This window comes from Mastigoproctus giganteus, chromosome 10, assembly GCF_048544385.1.
Source record: "Mastigoproctus giganteus isolate SK-2022 chromosome 10, ASM4854438v1, whole genome shotgun sequence".
In the NCBI taxonomy this organism is placed as follows: Eukaryota; Metazoa; Arthropoda; class Arachnida; order Uropygi; family Thelyphonidae; genus Mastigoproctus; species Mastigoproctus giganteus.
The window spans coordinates 133,746,610-133,768,960 of record NC_143584.1 but is presented as its reverse complement, the minus strand read 5'-3'; the positions used below and the strand labels follow the sequence as shown (position 1 = coordinate 133,768,960).

General features: G+C 36.6%; 1 protein-coding gene across 1 annotated transcript in view; it reads right to left on the bottom strand.

Moving 5' to 3' along the window:
- The window catches only part of LOC150079292 (polyamine-transporting ATPase 13A3-like), a 559,638-nt gene that overhangs the window by 120,099 nt on the left and 417,188 nt on the right, over positions 1 to 22,351 (bottom strand). The window contains exon 22 of the mRNA XM_090383023.1: positions 10,447 to 10,489. Within this exon, the coding sequence (XP_090239149.1) occupies positions 10,447 to 10,489 (43 nt within the window). The remainder of the gene's footprint in view (positions 1 to 10,446; positions 10,490 to 22,351) is intronic.

The following is a 22,351-nucleotide window of genomic DNA, read 5'->3' as shown; positions in this document are numbered from 1 at the left end:
TTAGAAATGTTTAAAAAAACTGTTAAATAAAAAATAAAAAAATCCCATCTCCAGTGCTTTGAAAATTTGTGGAAAAACATTTTCTAAATTCAATTTTTCTATAACTTGTACTGATAGCATTATTTTGTTGCAGACTAAATTTCAAAAGCAATTTATTGATTATAATAATAATAATGAAAGTTCATTTATATTATTTAAAAATCCATGAAAAATTAAGGTTGAAAATAACTTAGTCAAATCATACTTTTAGTATGATTTGACTGGAAGTTAAATGTGTTCCAAAATGAAAACCCAATCATGTTTTCCATGAACATAATTAATTCCTACAATAACCACTCTTTTATCACGTGAGATAATAATATTGTTTATTAAGCTTATAGCCCAAATCACTATATATTTAAGGCAACATTTCAGGCAACTTACCACTGCCTATCATCAGACCATAGGTTGGCCTGATGTTTGGTCTGATGACAGCAGTAAGTACACTGCTCTCATTAATATTTATAAATAATTCATCGACAGTACAGTCAGTTCTTGTATAACATGTGTTTACATTACACGAATTTGATCATACACGATTTATAAATAGGGGAACGATATCTTATATAACATGAACCGAATTCGCTTATGCACGATTCGCCTTTGTGTTTACAAGAAATAGCAGTCGAACGCAACACAATAGGAATGAAGAGAAGATTCTGAAAATGTATTTATGTTTCTTATATCAGTGAAGGGGAAACACATTTCACCATAATAACGTAAAAACCCACACAATTCCAGCTATCGGTATTATCGCAAATGCAATTAGAACGAGTTTACTGCCAGTTTATAACAGATTCCACTAGCAGAAACACAACTGGAAATTGTTTTTATTGTTTTATGGTAGTAACCCCTAGAAATGTGCTTTAGTAAAATGTGAGGTGTTAATAGTGTATTAACACCTCACATAAACAACACCTGAATAAACAACGCCTGTACGGTGTTGTTTATTCAGCTGCTACACACGCGCGCAGCTTTGTTTATGTGTATCGAGCGTGCCTCCTCATTTTGTAATTGTGCTTTATTCCCTAAAAATGAGTGAAATACTTAAAAGGTGTGAAAAGGAAGCATCCTGGTGAAGACACTACAGATTCTGAGAGAAAAAGAAAAGCAATATCGATAAACAGAGGCAGACTGGGTCAAAAATTCTTACCCGGGAAAATTTATAGTGGCCTCATACTAGCGTTTATGGCCAAAATCACACCGGCCTCCGGCCAACCCGTGTTTCCCCGGCAAGGCTTATGGCCAGTCCGCCTCTGTCGATAGAGAAAAAATATGAAATTGTGAAATGCTTTGAGCGAAATGAAAGACCATGTGATATTGCACGTGCTACAGACCTAACCCTATATTTCCCATAGGGCCTGTTGTTCATATTGCACGATTTTGCATTGCACGAGGGTTTCTAGGAACACAACTATCATGCTATACGAGGACTGACTGTATCTATTTTTCTACCATTAAGAAAAACTTTAAAGATTTTGTGTTGTAATAGTAGCAAGAAAAATTATTATTAATATTATCGAAAAGTTTATTTAAATTTATTAATTTTGTTTATGGCTAGCTATAATATATATGTATGTACAGTAGACTAATTAATAAAAGAGATAATATAAGATGTGAGACAAATTTTTGAATCCAGCACACATACTATTCTTAGTATTTTTATGTAGCACTCCCTTCAAAAAGTCTGATGAACCCTGTTCTAATATGTAGTTAACTAGCTGTGTCCTATGGGGTTGAGTATTGCCACCTAATATGTATAACTGACACCTTTCTAGATAAGAGCACCTTTTTGTTCCCTTCACTAATTTGGTTGCCCATCTGTAACACCCTTTCCAGCAGATCTACATTCTTCTTAAATTAAGGCCTCCAGATTTGTATACAATAATCAAAATGCAGCCTAACCATAGCCTTGACAAAGCCCTGTGACTGTCCTGGCAGCATGTCTACACTGATCAGAGAATTTCATATTTGACTGCACAATTACCCCCAAGTTTTTCATTTTCACTACTCTGAGCGCACAACACAGCTAATAAGTTACTCTGGGATGTTAAATTCAACTGCCATTTCTCAGCCCATTGATCCAAATTTCCTAGATCTTGTTGCAGAAGCTCACCCTGATTACTGCTGTTAACCACCCTGCCTACCCTTGTATCATCTGCAAACTTAGACATTAAGCTAGATATACCTCACAACATCAATATCATTAATAAATATTGAAAACAACAATGGGCCCAGCATTGAACCCTCTCCCATCTCTAGTGCTTTCAATTTGCAACTAAGTCTCTGATCCTGGGGAACTCTACTAATAACATTAGTCCATGAGGAGGGTGTCAACTGATAACCACTCTGTCTACTTCCACTTAACCATCCCTTTATCCATAGCAGTAACCTTCCCTTAATGCCTCATTGCTCCAGCTTGTACAGCAGTCTTTTATGTGCAATGGTATTAAAAGCCTTCCTGAAACCCACATATATGATATCAAAATTATTTTCTGCATCCATTTCCTTTGTTATTGAATCATAGCAGGCGATCAAATTGGACAGACAAAATCCTTAACAAATCAAATCCAATCTGTTATTGCAGTATAACTGCACTCCTTCTAAATGATCCTGCATTACTTTAATCAGTGACTCCATTATTTTCCATGGTTGTTTGTTTGTTTGTTATTTGGTTTTTAGGAGCATTAGCAACTAAGGCCATATTGCTCCGGGATATGCGGTGGTCATTCCCTTGACCTTTCTGCATCCTCCGTATTTGGTGGTGACGGGCTCGAACCCCGGTCTAATCAAGAAGTGTGTGCTACGCACTGCTGCTCCTTCCCACCTGGCTACGGAGGCACCTATTTTCCATGGAACAGAAGTTAAGCTGGCAGGTCTGTAATTTACTCGTGTTACCCTTTGATTGCCTTTTGAGAATTTGGGATGCATTTGTATATCTCCAGCCCAATAGAGACCTCCCCTCAATCCAAGGATGCTCTCATAATTATGGGTAAGAGTTTGCTTACCTCCTTTGCTGCCTCCCTTAATAAGATTGGATAGAACCCATCCACCCCAGGTGCTTTTTTATTGTCAGCTTAAACAATTTCTCTTCAACTTTCCTTCCAGTTGTCACAAAATCATTTAGCTCCACATTAGAGTTAGATAAATTTCTGGCATCCCCTCTCCCCTAAAGAATTCCTCATGTGTGAGTACAGATGTAAAATACCTTTTCAATTTGTCAGCAACCTGAGCAGAGTCATCAAGAGTTAACGTATTGTCATTAAGTGGCCCAATGCGATTCAACCCCTTGTTCTATTGTTAATACAGCTGAAGCTCTATATAATGACCTCCCAGGGGAATGAGAAAAACGATCATTATATCAATCATTCATAAAATCAGCAACTAAACAAATAAAAGCTTGAATATTTAATGTAATTCTACTAATACAATATAGTATAGTCTTATTTATAATGTGTACTACAGTATTAAACAATAAAATTATGATTGTAAATTTTGCACTGATTTAGAGTGCAGTAAAGTTACAATTAAATTGTAAATTTTACTATATAGGGGCGCCTCTGTAGCCAGGTGGGAGGAGCAGCAGTACGTAGCACACGCTTCTTGATTAGACAGGGGTTCGAGCCCATGACCACCAAATACGGAGGATGCAGAAAGGCAGGGAATGACCACTGCATATCCCCGGAGCAATATGGCCTTAGTTGCTAATGCTCCTAAAAACCAAATAACAACATCACTATATAGGCTACATATTTATCAAGACCTAACAAGAGAATTATTTCATACTTTAAAATAATCTGTCAAAATACGCTGTTTCAATGGTAGAGCATGTTTTAAAAGGGAATTACGAAGGTTCGCAATAGCAGTTATTTCACTTTCCCAGTTAGGCTGTGCTTGAAAAAAATTGATGTACAAGTTCTAATCCTTGACGAGCATCTTTCATTGAAACTTCTTGTTCACCCACAGTAGGTTCCTCATTCTCATCACAACAAATTTCAGAAGATTCCATTATGTCTGCAATGAGTTCCTCTTCATTCGTGCATATTCTGAAACATTTAATATCTGCATCCACTTCTGCGTAATCTTTGAAGCTTAAGTTTTCCTGTAAGTTTAAGTGATGATGCACATGCTGAAATATTTCTTCCCTATTATTGGACTGTCCTTCGCAATTAACAGAGGAAGAAGTATGCAAAACTTCACACATTGCATCATTCAAGGCGATAAATCCAGCATGTTTGAAGCAGTTGGCGATCACTTTTTCATCAACTTCATCCCATGCAGAAACACTGACCTCAGGATGTCAATTTTGCATTGAATTTTGCTTTCAAAACAGCACAATTTTGTTTAATAACATTCTTTGGTAGTTTTTCTTAAAACACTGGATTATACCTTGATCAAGTGGCTGAAGAACTGACATCATATCTGATGGCAGTGGTATGATAGTGGTACTCAACAGTGATGCATGCAGATCATTTACTTGACAATGAGGGGTGCAGTTATCCAAAAAAACAGTAAAATTTTTTGAATCTTCTCACTCATTCTGTGATCTAAGTCTCTGATCCATTCTTCATAGATTTGTGATGTCATTCATGACTTTTGGGTTGCTCAATATATAGTCGGTAATGCCTTCCTAAGCTTGAAAGCATGGAGACTTCTGGACTTTCCCAATGGTTAAAGAGTCCAGTTTCATCAGCACTGAAGATGCCACTGTGGTTGTATGTCAGAAAAACATTTTTGAAACGATTTTCCTTCCATTCCTTTGTAGCATCAATATCCATGGCTGCACTTTTGCCACACTTTTTTGAAAGACAGGCCATGATGAGTCTTAAATTTCTGGAACCATCCATCTGAACTTTTAAATTTTTCAATATCCATTTGATGCGCAAATGATTCAGCTTTAGTGTTCAAAAGATTACCATGTAAGGGAATGTTTTTTGGCCACATCATCATTAGCCATTCCAAAAATTACCTTTTCAAGATCTGGATACTTTGCCTTTCGTGCTCAAAAGCCCGGTGCAGAAGATTTCTCTAAACTTTCGATCTTTTTCTGATCTTTCAGAATAGTGAACTGAATCTTGGGAATGCTGAACTGTTTGGCAATGTCAGTTTTAGAATGCATACCATTATCTACAGCTTTCAAAATCATAATTTTATCTGTGATTGGAAAAGCTATCTGCTTTTCTTTGAGCCATACTAATGAAATTAATTTCTAGTCGATATTCATTTCATTACTGCACTGCGAGAAAAGAGCGTGAGAAATCTTAAAAATGATTTCTCACAGTCAGGCTGCAAGCTCGTTAATCACTTCAATATTTTTGAAGAGTTCTGTCATTTTTAAACAAGAATATTATAATATAAAAGTAAAAATTCAGATTATGAGGTAGAAATTTATGGTCTTTATAGAGAAATCCTTTTACTTTCAATGTTGTTAAAATGAATAGCATTATGTTAATGAGAAATTGGCAGGGACCAACCACATAGGACATTAAAAAAAGGATTGCTATAAAGAGCTTTGATGGTATAAACATTTGCCGCTTATGTTAACTATAAATATAAGTTATATTAATGTAATAGTAATAGAGGTGGTAAAGGAATGGTTACTGAGATATTAAAAGATGGATATTTAAGATGATATTAAAATGGATTACTTGTCCGTAATCCATTTTAATATCATCGATTATGGTACTGCTAAATATAGCATAATGGAATGTAGATAAGTAGATTGCGGAAAAGAGAGAGAAGACAGGTTAACAAAACCGGAAGTCAACCCTATGGAAAAATGCATAGGTACCTGTAACATAAAAATAATATATTAAAAGAAGTACTTCATACTGTAAAGTCTGATGATTTTAATGTCTTCTTCAAGGGTCAGCCATCAAAATCAAAGGAAATACATCAAAAAGTAAGGCCCCTATTTCATTTTAATATCATTTTAAATATCCATTTTTTAATATCTCAGTAACCATTCTTTACCACCTCTATTACTTTTACATTCTATCTCACAAGCTTTCAAGGTGTTACTTACACTACCTTGAATAGCTTTCTATAATCTATCTTTTTCCATAGTTTTGACTTCCAGTTTCATTAGCCTGTCTCCTCTCTTGTTACCACATTCTACTTATCTCAGTTATTTTAACTATATATATATATATATGTTACATACAAGTCTTTGTTGCTTTTCATTGAATTCTCATAATCTGCCTTAGCTTGCCTAACTTCCTTTGTGACTTAATTGCAGACTAATTTATATATACCACAGGCTTCTGTATCTCTTGATAATTTATATGGATCCCATGCACCTTTCTTCTCTGCCACATGTCTCAATAGTTTATTTGACATCCATTTAGGTCTATATCTTGAACAAAATTTCTTTGTTAGTATGAAAAGCCTAGTAACATCTATGATTACTTCCCTGAATGATTCCCATTTACAATTTGTTGTTGGTAACATCATCAGTCGGACTGACTGATGATGTTAGAATTTAACATCACTGTATAGAATTTAAAAACTGTTTGAGATCACTGTAGTCATCCATGAATAATTCAATAAATTATTCATACATTTCATTTACCTATCCCTTCTAATCAATTATCATTATTTTTTAAAATTTATTGAAACTTCTTACTTTCGCAACCCTAGAGTAGAAGTTTACATAAATAAGAATTTACTTTTTGGCTGAACATCTATTTGTACATCTATTCTATAGCCATCCATTTTTAATTTAAATTTATGTCCCTTTGTCTCTTAGCGTGCAAGAAAGAGTAAAGTGCTATTAATATTTAGCTTACTCAACCCTTTTAGTGCTTTTAAAAATCTCAGTTAGATCTACATGCAGATGCTTAGTTTCCAGATGCTGCAATTTACAGAAGCCAAATCTGCCTTGGTAAGAATTCCCTTTTTTGTCCCCATATGGAGTTGTCCATTCAAAACAGGAGGGAATACATGATGAAAGACTCGTAAACCAATTCAGCCCAGGAGAGATTTTGCAAGGTTTGCAGGGTAGAATTTTTCTCAGTAGTCTGTATTTGTTAATATAAAAAACTGTTTTTACTGAGATGGAATATACTTAAATAGAAAGGATGCAACAATATTTGCTGATGCTATGGATGCAGTGTTAAATGGGTTGGAAAACTGAGGGATTATGGGAGGAAGATGCACAGAATAATACTTTAATGGCAGCTACAAGCAGAGGCAAAATTAATTGTATTGGTACATGCTTGGAAAGCAAGTGTCAAGAATTACAAGGCTTGCTGCAGTTTCCCATGTGAGAAGTAGATATATGGTCTGTGTTACAGATACAAAGAGCAAAACAGGTGCGTACACACACACACACACACACACACACTTGCTTGCATACTAATTTTAGGAACACAGTAAATAAATTTGATGAATCTGAAGTACTGGTTAAGTCATCAAATGCAGATATTATAGGCATAGCAGAAACCACTCAGACGCAAAGGATGAAAAATTTGAATATATTGAGTACAATGTAATCAAATTCTGCAAGGACAGACAGGATGGGGGGGGGAGGAGTTATGCTCATGGTTAATCAGCACATAGATTCTAAGGCAGTACTCCCACTTGATTTGGGTGGCCAGTGTAATGTGAGTTGGTCTGGTGTGACATAAGCACTGAGAAAACAAAAATGAGAGAAGGAATATGCTGTATGCCAAATTACTTTGATGAGTATAATGAACATCCATACAGACAATAGAATGGGCCAGTAAATCAAAATGTCTTAATGTAGATGATTTTAACTTTTCAGGTATTGGCACAACTTGTGGACAGATCACTCACACAATAACAGAATTTCTCCAGATTTATTAAATGAATGCTTTCTACACCAGCATGCTTTATAAGCAACAACAGAAAGCAATCCTTTTGATCTAATTATCAGCACTGATAGAAACTTCCGGCATCCCATTTCCCCTAAAGAATTCCTCATATTACTGCATCTACGTTCACACATTATTATTATTATTATAATAAAAAAAAAAAATAATAATAATAATGTGTGAATGTAGATGCAGTAATATTTCATGCATTAAGAATATTTATGTAAAGGAACCACTAGGTGGCTGTGATCAGGATTTATTAAAAAATATAACTTTGCTCTTGACTGCTGTCAAGAGCAAAGGGAAGGGAATTTTTATTTCACATAGTTGGTTACAATAGTCTCAGGCAGTTTTTCAAGTCTTTGTAGTGGTACCAACTGATGTTGCTAACAAATGCCATTATAAATGGCAAGAGTTCATGAAGATAAACTTAGAAACTACTAAGCTTTTTATACCAACTAAGAAGAAGTTTTTAGGGATTGGGGATCCTAGATGTATACTTAATTCTAATTGACAGCTAAATGATTTTGTGACAACTGAGCAGGAATTGGAAGAGAAATTGTTTAAGCTAAATGTAAATAAGCCAACTGGCCAAGGACTGATAGAATGTATCCAATTATATTGAAAGAAGCACAAGGGAAGGTAAGAAAACCTTCGGCAATAATTATGAGAGCATCCTTGGATTTAGGGACCTTCCCTAAATTAGAGATGTACAAACGTCTCCCCTATTCATAAAGGGAATCAAAGGTCAAAGCAAGTAATTACAAACCTGGAGTTACTAGTCCAGGTTTGTAATTATTTGCTTAATGTAGGATTTTGTTGATAGAAATGTAGTTATACTGAAATACATATTCACGTCAAAATCCCATGACATTCCCATTTCACCTATTCATTCCCTCCAATAGTTTGCCTAGTTCTTCCTTGAATTTATTTAAATTATCAATTTCCACAATAACAGATGAAAGTTGATTGTTGGAACAATTTATTTTCACATTAGCTCTCTCTCTCTCTCTCTCTCTCTCTCTCTCTCTCTCTCTCTCTCTCTGTCTCAGATAATATACATGAGAGGACAAGATTGAAAGAGGATGGTTGCAGGGTAGATGTGCAAAAATATGCTCAGAGAGTAACTGATTGTTGGAACAGACTTCTATCTGGTATTGTGGAAGGTATATATAGTTTAAAAAAAATTTAGGAAGTATTATAGGAAATAGACAAATGTGAAAAATCTTGCTGCTCTTCTCTGCATTCTTTCCAGTGGATGTATGTATTTCTTAAAATGAGGTTTCCAAATGCATGTAGTAATCAAGATGCAGCCTAATCACTGCTTTATAGAATAGGACTATCACTTTCTTGATTATCCTTAGTGTTACCTTCCTTGTCCCTGCTGACAAAGTTCTTGTATATAACACTGAAAAAAAGCCCTGTCTACATTGTTCAGAGGACTTCATATAACACTATAAAATTGCTCCCAAGTCTGTTTCGTTATTGAAAATCTTGATTTTGGTTCAACCCAAATGGTATGCTATCCTGGAATTACCACCCAACTCAGATATTAAACTTGAAATACCTAAATCAATGTCATTAATAAATATCAGGAATGAAATCAGGTTTCAAAAGCAGAATTCTACAAAGTTTAGTACTGAAATTTGTAGGATCCTACTTGTGACACTGGTCCATGAAGAGATGTAGCTATTTATAATTCTCTGTCTGTAATCACTTAAGCTATGATATGAGACCTTGCTACAAAGTAAGACCTCATTGTGTATGTTTAAATATTTATTATCAGCATGCACAACATAACTTTTGCTTCCTTAAAGATGATGAATGTTCTCCAGTATTGTTGACAAGCATATCCTGGTCCAATTCCAGCTATTCTTTTTACAGAATAGCTTTTAATAAGTTATAAGAATTACTGATGCTTTTTGTTCTCTTTACATCAGAGTGCGTGTAGTAAGAATGTAGGCAAAATCTGGATTTGCTGATAACTGTTACTGATGTTCTTCTGATAGTTCCTGCTCCTGCTCCAAAGATATATGGATTTCCATGTATAAAAGACAACTGTGTATGGTTACCTACTTGTACAAACCATGACAGCAATACCAGAACATTATATAGTAAAATCTTAACTTAGTGTTACTTTCCTAATGTGCGAACCTGCTAATTCCAGATAAAATTGTGCCAAATTATTCAACTATCCTTATGATTTGTTGGCATTTCTGACAAAGTCCTATTTTATTCACTTGGCTTTGAATGGCAAACCTCCATTCTTCTTATTGCTCTCCATTTTGAATTGTCAGGTAACAACCAGTTTTTATAGTCATTATATTTGAGAATGTCATATTCTGAAATGTAATGACTATATACATACAATGTAGCTATAAGCCACAGGTGTAATTTTGGTGAAAAATGAAGAGTATAATCATGGTAATCATCATGCAATTTATGGAATGGTTTGTGATAAACATAGGCACATTATATATTTAAAGTTAATCTGACAAAAAATTAGGTAGAAAAAGAAAGGCATTTGCCCTTTTAATTTTGGAAGCAAATTAAATGAAATAATACAACTTACACCACAGTCATTTGCTCCATCACCACACATGCCAACTACATACCTGTAATTAAAATATGAATACTTAAAAATACTGAAATTTGTTTATATTCCATACTACACATTTAAAATGTAAAATTCATTTGATTTAATTTTCTCTTTAAATGACATTTTAAGGTAGGAGATAAGATGATATACAAAATAATTATTTTCCATTTAAAGAATACATTATTTAAAAATTACATCATCTATGAAGAAAGCAGCACTCAGCCTTGCAGAGTCGTAAACTGGTAAGTCAACACCTACAAAGTAAGACAAGGTGTTTGTCAAAACAACACAGGCAGATATTGTTGGGATATCAGAGACGTGGTGTCACAAAGATATAAGGAATGCATAAATGGAATTTGGGGAGTACAATGTGTATAGGAAGGGAGGAGGGGTTATGCTATTAGTTAAGAAACACATAAAATCTAAGGAAGTACAGCCAGTCGACATGGCTGGACAGTGCAGTGTCTAGTCAGTTTTGTGTGACATAAGCACTGGGAAATCAAAATTGAGAGTAGGAGTGTATTATAAGCCTAATGACTCTGATGAGTATAATAAACAACTGTACAGGGAAATAAGGTGGGCCAATAAATCAGAGAGTCTTATAATGGGTGATTTTAATTTCCCAGATATTGATGGAATTTGTGGGTTGGTCACTCACACACTAGCAGGCTTTTGTGGATTTACTGAATGATTGTTTTCTACAGCAGCATGTTCATGATGCAACTACAGGCAGTAATACTCTTGATCTGATTATCAGTAATGATTCTTCATGCATTAAGAATCTCCAGATAAAGGAGCCAAAGTGGGATCAAAGATGCAACTACCATCAGGAGTAAAGGGAAGGGATTTGGGTTGGTAACATCAGTTTGGGATCAACGGATGATGTTACCAACAGCAAATTCAAAATCGGAAGCATTCAAAGAATTAATCTTGGATGTCAGATGAACTAATGAGACAGGTGGCAGAGAAGAAAAATGCATGGGATACATATAAATTAATGGGTGACATGGAAGCCTATGATAGATATAAGCTGGTCTGTAACCAAGTCACAAAGAAGATTAGGAAGGCAAAGGTAGATTACGAGAAATCTTTGGCAAAGGATGCAAAGAAAAATAGCAAAGAGTTCTTTACTTATGTAAACTGTAGAAGGAAGGGGATGAATCAGATCGGTCCACTGGATATCGATGGTTCAACTGTTGATGACCTTGCTCAGATAGCTAACAAACTAAATGAGTATTTTGCATCTACATTCACACATGAAGAGTTATTCAGAGAGGGGAATGCCAGAGGTGAATTAAACTCTGGCAGTGAGCTAGATGATTTTTTAATAACTGAGAGGAAAGTGGAGGAGAAATTGTTGAAGATAAACATAAGAAAGGCACCTGGGGTAGATGGGATCTATTCAGTTATATTAAAGGACACAGTAAAGGAAGTAAGCAAACCCTTAGCCATAATTATGAGAGCTTCCTTGGACTCAGGGGAGGTACCCATGTACTGGAGATGTGCAAATGTGACTCTAATTCACAAAGGAGGCTCAAAGGGCAACATAAGTAATTACAGACCTGTTAGTTTAACTTCTGTTCCAGGAAAATTAATGAAGGCACTGGTTAAAGAAGCACTGCAGGATCATCTAGACAAAACTTCAGTAAGAGATTGGACACAGAATGGTTTTGTTAAGGGGAAGTCTTGTCTGACCAATTTGATTGGATACTATGATGTGGTCACAAAGAAACTGGATGCAGGGAATAACTTTGATATCATATATTTGGATCTTAGAAAGGCTTTTGATACTGTTGCATATGGAAGACTGCTGCACAAATTGGAGAAGTGTGGCATTGGAGGCAAACTGTTGCTATGGATAAAGGGATGGTTGAGTGAGAGAAGACAGAGAGTGTTAATCAATGGACACTGCTCTTTGTGGACTAATGTTATTAGCGGAGTCCCTCAGGGTTCATTGTTGTTTTCTGTATTTATTAATGATATTGATGATGTATATGTATATCAACCTTAGTGTCCAAGTTTGCAGACGATACGAAGGTTGACGGGGTTATTAATGACACTAATGACAGTACACTAGTGCTACAGGATCTAGAAAAGTTGAGCAGATGGGTTGAGAGGTGGCAACTGAAGTTTAACATTGACAAATGTAAAGTACTGCATATGGGTAGCAGTAACCCCAGAGTAACATACCAACCATGTGGTACTATGCTCAGGGTAGTGGAGAATGAAAAGGACTTGGGGGTAATTGTGCAGACAGGCTGCAAGAGTAGCTTATGGTGTCTTGTCAATGATATACAGGAATTTTTCTAACAGAGATAAGGAGGTGATTGTCCCCTTGTATAAGGCAGTCAGGCCACACCTTGAGTACTGCACACAGGTCTGGAGGTCTCATTTTAGGAAGGATGTAAAGCTGCCAGAATGAGTTCAGAGAAGGGCAACGAGATTGATGAATGGAAGGAAGGGTTATGTTCTGCAAATTGCATCGTCTAGAGACTAGGCATCGGCGAGGTGATCTAATTGAGGTGTATAAGGCTTTGAAAGGTTTGAGCAAGCTTAATGCTGATGAGATTCTTCCTCTTGCTCAGATTATGCACCTGAGGGGACATGAATTCAAACTGAAGAAAGAAAATTTCAGAATAGATGTGCGGTAATATGCCTTTAGCCAGTGGGTGGTTGATATTTGGAACAAATTTCCATCTGTCGTAGTTTAGGTCAACAACTTAAATAAGTTCAAGGCAGAACAGGACAAGCATTTGGAGTGAATGGATGGGTGAAACGGGAAGAGGTTTTTTTTTTTTTTCCTGGCTGATGAGTTTGCTTTCTTGCATCATATGCCTCTATTAATGGCAATGCTAATAAAACTGTGCAAATGAAGTCACAGTTTGCATGAGTAGAGATTATAGGGCACGGAGCAATACTGAACTCTATATAACCATAGATTTTTCAATGAACACTGAGGAAGATATAAATACGTATTTCCAGTAAAAATTTTAATACACATTTCATTACAAATGGTTTGTAGCTTTCGAGGCTAAAGGGGCCTCTTCATCAGCAAATACTAGCAGAATGGAGACGTTAGAGACAAAATTTTAAAGGATACAGTTGTGCATGCAATGAGGTGCACGTGGGCATGAGGTTGACCATTCAATCACTAGACTGGTGTTCATTGTTGCTGCATGGACGTTTGTGGCTATGCTTCCAGAACTTATCTAGTCTCAAAACGTTGCCTCCAAGATAGGGCATAGTCTCATTCTCTTGCTGAGGTTCATAGTTTTTGAATTACATGATATATTAAGGGACTCTAGCCAGAGGCGATGGTGAAAGTGTCAGGACTGGTCAATCACTTTGTAGTAGCGCTTCCGACCAAGGTCATGGTGGGACGACAAGAAGTGTTCTGCAATTGCGGATTGGTCAGTCTCAGCAAGGCAGTCTTGAAGGCATCTTGAGGTCTCCCCTATGTAGCAGCTGCTACAATCTTTGCAGGTTATGTGGTATACTACACCACTGTGCAAGGGAGGGGCGACCGGAGTCCTCAATGTTGGAAACCAGAGAACGCAAGTTTCTACCAGGTAGCTGCATGCATTTTATGTTGTATTCTCAAAGGATTTTTGAAATCTGGCTCGGCATTACCGGATAGTCGGGAATTTAGGTGGTAGGTGCATTGTCATGAGTTGATGGCGGTCTCGGGTGGATCGTGAGCTCCTGCGCTTGCAATAAGCAATTGTCCAATATGTGGGTTGGATAGTCACAATTGACCAAGTCTGTCCTCACCCTGGAAATCTCATTGTGCCTAGCTTCATCTGTGCTGGAGTAGCTCCAAGCCCAGGAGAACAGGGTGCAGGTGGTGCTGTTCAGATGGCTTGGGGGAGCCAGATCTGTATTTGGTGAACTGACTGCACCACATTGGCTTGCCGTATACTGAAGTTTCCAGGTGTGGGCCCTACACACCTATTACAACATGGTGCAGATATGTCGATGACATCTTCACCGTCATCCCACGTGGTTCAGAAAAAAACATTATTGGAGTACCTCAATTCCTTGTCAGTGTTCATTCAGTTCACTTTAGAGTTAGAAGTGGATGGATCCCTTCCATTCTTGGATGTCCTGGTAAAATGCATGGGCCCACACTGGGAAACCTCAGTATACTGCAGGCCAGTTCACCAACTACAGATTCGCAGCTATACTCTCAACTATGTGTACATCACAGAGGGTTTTTATTTTTATACTAGCAGGTCTGGTGCATTATCACTAGATTATATATTTGCTTGGACAACTGAGACAATTGGGCTTGGAACAAAATAATAATAATAATAAAAAAAAGTTGTTTTCCCTTCTGCATGACCTCATAGATCAGAGGAATTTACACCATTTTGCCAAGAATACAGTCATCAACCATACTCAGCAGTCATGTGGTTCAAGACCACATGAATCACAAATCAAGCATATTTTCTACTGCACTCCCATGCTGTTCACTCAGCTATTTCAGACCAAACTTGAAGTGCACATGCATGCACACTTGGCTGTATATACTTGTCAGCTGATTTTATGTTTTCAGCAGTGGAATGGTAGGATGCAGGATTATCCAAGCCTAAATTGCAGTATTGCTCTGCAGAGGTGTTATAGTGTTGCTGCTTCCTATGGTAGTGGATGCCATGACTCAGGGATTTTGTGCGAACTGCTTATTTAAAAAAATTTATATTCATTAAATTAATATAAAATTTAATTTATTATATACAGTTATCATACATTATAAATGCACACAGGGTGATTTTTTTATTTTATATACCATTTCTTTTCTTTGCAGTTTCACAAGCTTTAAATTTTTTGTACCAACAACATCATTACTTAGTAGAGAAATGTTAGGAGATTTGGTTGGCATCAGTGAATATTCTCTGGCTGACATAAAGAAAATAGCAGTTTACAGCATTGAGCAAAAAAAAAAAAAAAAAAGTATTTATTGTTAGAGAATACTACAGAAGTGGGAATTAAATTTTTTCTGCTCAAAAAACATAGTGACAACACTTCAGAGTGCATAACAGACCAAAAAACCATTAGTGTTGTGGAAGACAACTGGTTTCAACAGAACAGTGTGAGCCTACATACTGCCGGAATTGTACTAAAGTTCCTGAATGAAATTTTTGTCAACAAAGTTGTTCACAGCTGTTATCCTGAGGTGTATGGCAAAGGTATGGCTTCCAGTGTCACCTGATTCAAACTCATGTGAATTTTCTCTCAAAGACAAATTGTTTCAGAATTCATGGACCATTCCTGTACTGAAAAAAAGTGATTGAAGATGAAAATTTTTCTGTGTTGGAGGAAACACTGGAGCACATACTTTGCAACTTCACACTCTACACGCAACATACTTTTGATAAATGTAGAAGAATCATATCAAAAATGTCCATTCCTTACACTGTTGACCTTAAATGTCAACTTGATAAATATATTTGAAGTGTTAATTTCTGCTTCTAAACAATATTTTATAATCTTCAGATGGATATATTGGTATGATGAATAAAAAAAATCCCCATATTATATTACAAATTAAAACTTTTATATTTCATTATCTACCGAATATATGCACACATTAAATAATTTGTGTAATATCTGAATTTCTTGACTTTTCAATCAAAATAGGTTAAGCAGAACATATGCTGAAATTCAAACATGCACTGAAGGACATATCTGAATTTAAGGTAATGAGTATTATGAAAAGGACACTTCCCTTCATTAATTACATTTTGGAAAGTCTTAACTGAAACTTAATATTAAAGGTGAATCAAACATTTCATATTGCTTCTGTATACCATATCAGTGATTAACAATAAGAAGTTTTGGTTAAAGATTGATATCTACAGCTTCTAAAGTCTATTTGTGCAGGGATCTGGAAGTACACAGGATTTACATAAATGGGAAATCTCTTATATGCATTCATCCTGATGGCTGGAAACTTGAAATGATATGTTTGGAGACTCTGGAACAAAGGATGTGGATATGACATTGGCAGGCAGACTGTTCATTGGATGAGGTGCTAGTGCAGAATGACTGGCTGTAGCCAGTTACTTGACTGCTAGTCAGGCTGATCTCTGTGGTGTCCTAGATTCAGTGAGGTTTGGAGCTCCTGTTCTGGATATATCTATCAATAGGAGAAAATCCTGTGGTCGTATATGAATTGGTGAATTCTGCTAACTTGGCTGGCTCTGCTGAGAAATCCTATGATTGGAGAGGGGGGGTGTGTGCAGTGGTATCTTGTTGGATGGGAAAGGGGGGGTTGCTAAATGAATGTGAAGAGATCCCAGGAAGATACAGGTAGGGGAGCAATAACTCTTCTGCTTCTATTGATTTCCTGTTTGTGGTAGACAATGATTAAAGATTATCAGCTTTTATGATTACGTTCTCTGGATCATATGCTGTGAAATGCAATACCACTGCCTCCTGTGTTCCCAAACAAAGTTTGGCTGTCATGCTCCTTCATCCTTAGGCACTTGCTTGTTCTTCTTGTACTTTCTACCAAGTCATCTGCCACATTAAGTCAACTTGAAAAAACATTTCTACTGTCTAGGTGGGGGGAAGCAGGTGGCACTTTTAACAATCTGTTTTAGTGTACTTTAACATTGTGTCTGTGGGAAATCCTAACTGCTTTTTTGCCTATAGGCACCTCCGTAGCCAGGTGGGAAGGAGCAGCAGTGCGTAGCACACGCTTCTTGATTAGACCGGGGTTCAAGCCCGTCACCACCAAATACGGAGGATGTGGAAAAGGTCAGAGAATGATCACCACATATCCCAGAGCAATATGGCCTTAGTTGCTAATGCTCCTAAAATCCAAACAACAACAATTTTTCGCCTATGCCACAAATACACTTTACATAGGTGAAAAGTATTGGAAAAATAATGGCTCCCAATTCCTAGCTCACTTCTTTTGAATAGAATTCACCTTGGAAATGATAATATGCAGAATGGTCACAAAATATATGATCTAAATTTGCATAGGGTTTCTTTGTATAACTTTATGTTTAGCCACCTGCCATGGCTAGCATTAGAATCTGTAATGGTAATATTAATGGAATTTTTGAGAAAATGAGGATTGGGAATATAAATTTTAAGGGTGTGGATCAGTTGGAACGGGTGAAGGATTGTCGAGGGCATGTTATATCAAGGAGCTGGGTATGTTCTTGCCGTGAGGATGCCATATCCAAAAACTTCATTACTTCATGCAGTATGTACTCCCTACCTTTTCTTACTACTGAATACATAATGAATAGTCAGACAAATACAGCAAACTTATCTGTAAAAAGATTGGGTGAAGGATTGTCGAGGGCACGTTATATCAAGGAGCTGGGTATATTCTTGCTGTAAGGATGCCATATCCAAAAACTTCATTACTTCATGCAGTATGTCCTCCCTACCTTTTCTTACTACTGAATACATCATGAATAGTCAAACAAATACAGCAAACTTATCTGTAAAAAGATCTAAATCTCCCAAACTCTTCATCTTTCATTTTACAAATATGTGGTTTCAGTTCCAATTATCAGCTGATTCAATCACTGCTCATCTCAGTTGTCTGAATTATTTGCTGTATGGTTCCTTTTGCTTCAAAGGTGGTACTTGTGCCTATGTCCATTCTGATATTCCCTGTCAGAAAATTTGTAATTTGGAATCTACTCTGTTCAATCTTCCCTGGATTAAAATCTCTCTACCACAATATGTCAAATTCATCTGTTGCCTCTATCATTCACCCAACTTCAATAATCACTTGGAAATCTTTACTTTCCTCTCTGTAACTCAGGTTTCAATTATTGGTCCCTTTGTGTGGAACATCGTTCTTGACGAGTTTTTGATTCAGCAAATGGAAGGTATAAAAATGGTTGCATATGTTGATGATTTGGCAATTCTTGTTCTGAGATAGAAAATAAATCCAGAGAGATTTTAATCAAATTAGAAAGCTGGAGTCTATAAACTGCAGATATACCAAGATAAAACTGTCCAAATGTTATTAAAAGGGTGATTAAGTATGAATAGAGCACCTACTGTAAGGCTTCTGGGTGACCTAGTCACAAAATATCTGGGTTTGATTTCAGAAAAATGGGTTGTTCTTTATGGAGCACGTCAAGTACTTGAAAACTAAGATTAGGACATTATATGCTACGCTCCAGAGGATTGTGAGAAAGGATTGGGGCATAAAAGGCTGCGCCTCGAATTTACTATATGAGTGCTTGTTTTTCCCAATCGTGACTTATGCATCCAGAGCCTGGGTGCATTGTATAGAAAAATTATTATACAAAAGTACTTATTGCAGATACAAAGATTTGCTTTGCTAAGCATTACTTATGCTTGTCACAATGTGTCAACAGAGGCTTTGCAGATTATATCAAGTAGGATGCCTGTACAATTTAAAGCCCTATTATCTGGCTTATTGTACTTTATAAAGAGGAATATTAAGCAAACTATTATCTTGCTCTGATGAAGAAAGAGTCTATATAAGAGCGGACCTAAAGAATGAAAGGAAAAGGATTTGTAATGAGTTAAAAGTCATGTGGCAGACCTATTGGCAGGAATCAGAGAGAGGTAGGCAAACTGACATGTTTTTTTCCAAATGTGGAGATTATAGATACTCATAAAAAGCCATGGTTAAAGTTTGTGCTACCTTCCTGATCACTAGCCATGGCTTGTCTTATAGATTATATCAATTTGGACTGAGGGATCAGGGTACCTGCACATGTGGAGAGGACGAAACAGCTGAACACATTATTCTTATTAGCCATATGGTGCAAGGAAGCCTGAGGCTTTTGCTGCACCAGCCTGCCAAAAAAAAAAAAAAAAAAAAAAAAAAATTTTTGAATTACCATGAGAGAGAGAGAGAGGGGGGGGGAGAAAGAACAAGAGTCAGAAGTAGAAGGGAATCACCAAGAAAGAGAAGAATGATGATATCCAGCTCAGGACCCTGGGTGTGCTAAGCCCGTACTCACCAGATGTGTAAATAAATTAAATAATTAATAAATTCGCATTTCTTAAAGCAAGGAAACATAAATTTGTCTAATTTTTTTTTAAAAATTATAATTTTACTTTAATTTTATTACTGTGATAGAATACAATTACTGTGATATAGAATTTAAAGTTTATTTCCAGAATTTCAGATTTTGTTATTTTTGCTTGTTGTTTCATTATATTATATGTGAGATATTTTGTAATTATTTTCTCTTTTAATAAATGAATGCTATTTTATTTATGCCTTATTTTATTTTTTAATCCAAATATTTTGGGGCGGCAAATTTGATTTCACTTACTGGCGGCGCATAGGGTTGCGGTGGCCCTGTGCTCACTCTATACAAATAGGAAATCTTCTCTACCATGAAATACTGTTTTGATATCTGGGATGGTGCCCCCAAAACTTCTCGTAAACCTCTGACTCTATCATAGAGAGAACTGGTTAATTAATGATCCCTTTCTCTTACAAACTCACTCTGCTCTCCATCACCCAGGTGTTCAGGTTCTGCTGCATGCCTTTTCCACATGTACCGTTTTACTGAATTAGCATCTGTAGTTTCACCTTTTCCTTCTAAAACAGTCTAAACATGTGCATCAACTAGTCAACATTCAAAGTTTAATTCTAAACTCCCTTATTATGTGAAAAGTGATATACAAGGGACTTTTAATTGTATGTATTACACAAATATTGGATCCTATAAATACACTAACTTTGATGAGAATAAATATTTTGAAAAGCATTCATGAAAGTGCACAAAGAATACTGCTGAGATTATCTTGTCTACCCTGCAACGTGCACATTTAGAGGGATGAGATTTGTATAAGAAAATACAATCCAAAAAAAAAAAAAAAACTGATTCTTTCTTGGAAAGAACTATTATTTATTTTATTATTTTTTTTTTAGATGATTGCAAGTTACAATCGCTCCTTGTGTGGCATGCAAGCCAGAAGGGTACCAGCCAGAGAGGAGACAAGATGTTCTCAGCATTCTTTATGTACTCTTGCAAAGGCTTTCCAAAACAGTCCTTCTAATAACAATGCAGTATAGTGTATGCCCAATCCACTGAACAAACTTTTCTTCTTTATTTACCCATTCTACTTCTCTTCTCCCATACTTCCTAAAAATTACAGTCTGCAGAAATTTAAGTCCGATGATAATAAGTAAAAAATGATCTGCAGCTCAATGTACTTTTATTCATTTTATTATGTCTGATCGTAATCCCAAACAGAAAGGCTTACTGGAGCATACAGTATGCTAATCTCATGTGAGAGTTGAGAAGACAGAAGGGATGCCATGAGCATCATCAGGCTTGTGCCACCTTTTTGTCAGATCTTGGATAATTTGCTGTGTCCATTATTAAGGCCATAATCAGAAGATGGTCTCATTTCACGAGTCCCCATTTAGTTATAAGCAAGTCTACTATTAACTGATTTACAACCAATTATTGACTGTGTCTATACTTGATTACTACTCCTGAAATGCTTTACCTCTCATTCACAGCATCAAAGGGCTGACACTTCATTATGAATAGGTTGCACTCATTTCACTCCATTATTATCAATGGTATAGTATTTATTGCTGAAATATTTTAATTTAATAAAATGTTAAATTGATTAAAGTAGACTTTACCCGAGAACTGTGCTTCTCAGTTTTGGCATAATTTCAGTGACATATTCTAAATTTTGTGACTCTTCTACTTTTATAATATTTCCTGGGGATTTTAAGCTGAAATGCAACTTACAAAGGGTATTAGGAAAGTTTTGCAATACAGCTTTGTTTATTTAATTTTTTCAAAGTAATTTCCTCTACATTCAATACACCTCTCCATCCTCCGAAACCAATCTTTAAACCAGTTCTGCCAAGTTTCACTAGGGAGTAAAGCACACTTGTTGTCCCAAGCCTGTAGAAGGTCCTCATCACTGGAAAACCGGCTCCCTTTTAGCTTCATTTTCACATGCGGGAACAGTGCAAAGTCACAGGGAGCAAGGTCTGGACTGTAGGGAGGGTGCTCGAGAAGTTTCAGTCCTGTCGTGGTCAAATATTCGGTGCAGGCTTTGGCGTGGTGAGCTGCAGCATTATCGTGATGGAGGTACCAGGTGTCCATTCTTGACTTTGGCCGCAGGTTCTTCATAGATCCAATGACTTTAGGCAGGCATTGTTCAGTATACCACTTAGCTGTGACTGTCTTCTGCGTGTCCAAAACGACACGTTCCACAATTCTACTCAATTTGAAAAATACAGTTATCATTTTCTTCTTTACAGATCGGGATTTTCTGACAATTACGGGTGTGTCGTCATCATCAAAGACCCAAACTTTGTTTTGAGCCTTGGTCGGCAGATCGTAATAGTACAGCCAAGTCTCGTCACCTGTCACGATGTTGTTCACATACCGAGATTGTCCCTTATCAAACTTTTTTAACATCTCCCGGCACCAAGTCACACGTCGTGTCATCTGCTCTTCAGTCAGTTGATGCGGCACCCAGAGAGAACAAAGTTTCCTCACGTGCAAATGATCTTGCAGAATCGAACGAATTGCTGGTGCATTTAGGCCCAAAGTATCCTCTATCTGTTGGTAGGTCACTCGCCTGTTTTCGTCAAACATTTTCCTCACAGCAGTAACGTTTTCCTCCGTAACTGACGTTCGTGGCCTTCCTGGCCTCTCAGAATCCTCCAGAGTGAAATTTCCCCTTTGGAATTCTCTATACCACCTGAATATCGTTGTACGATGTGGACAATCATCATCTAGTGCAAGAGTCATTTCTTCTAAGCACTGGTCTATGGTTAAACCACGCACGAAATTATACCGCAAAACTGTCCTTATCTCATTTCGTGACCACGATGCCATCGCAAGCACTTTACACTCTCACTACTAATGAATAACTGAGCCCA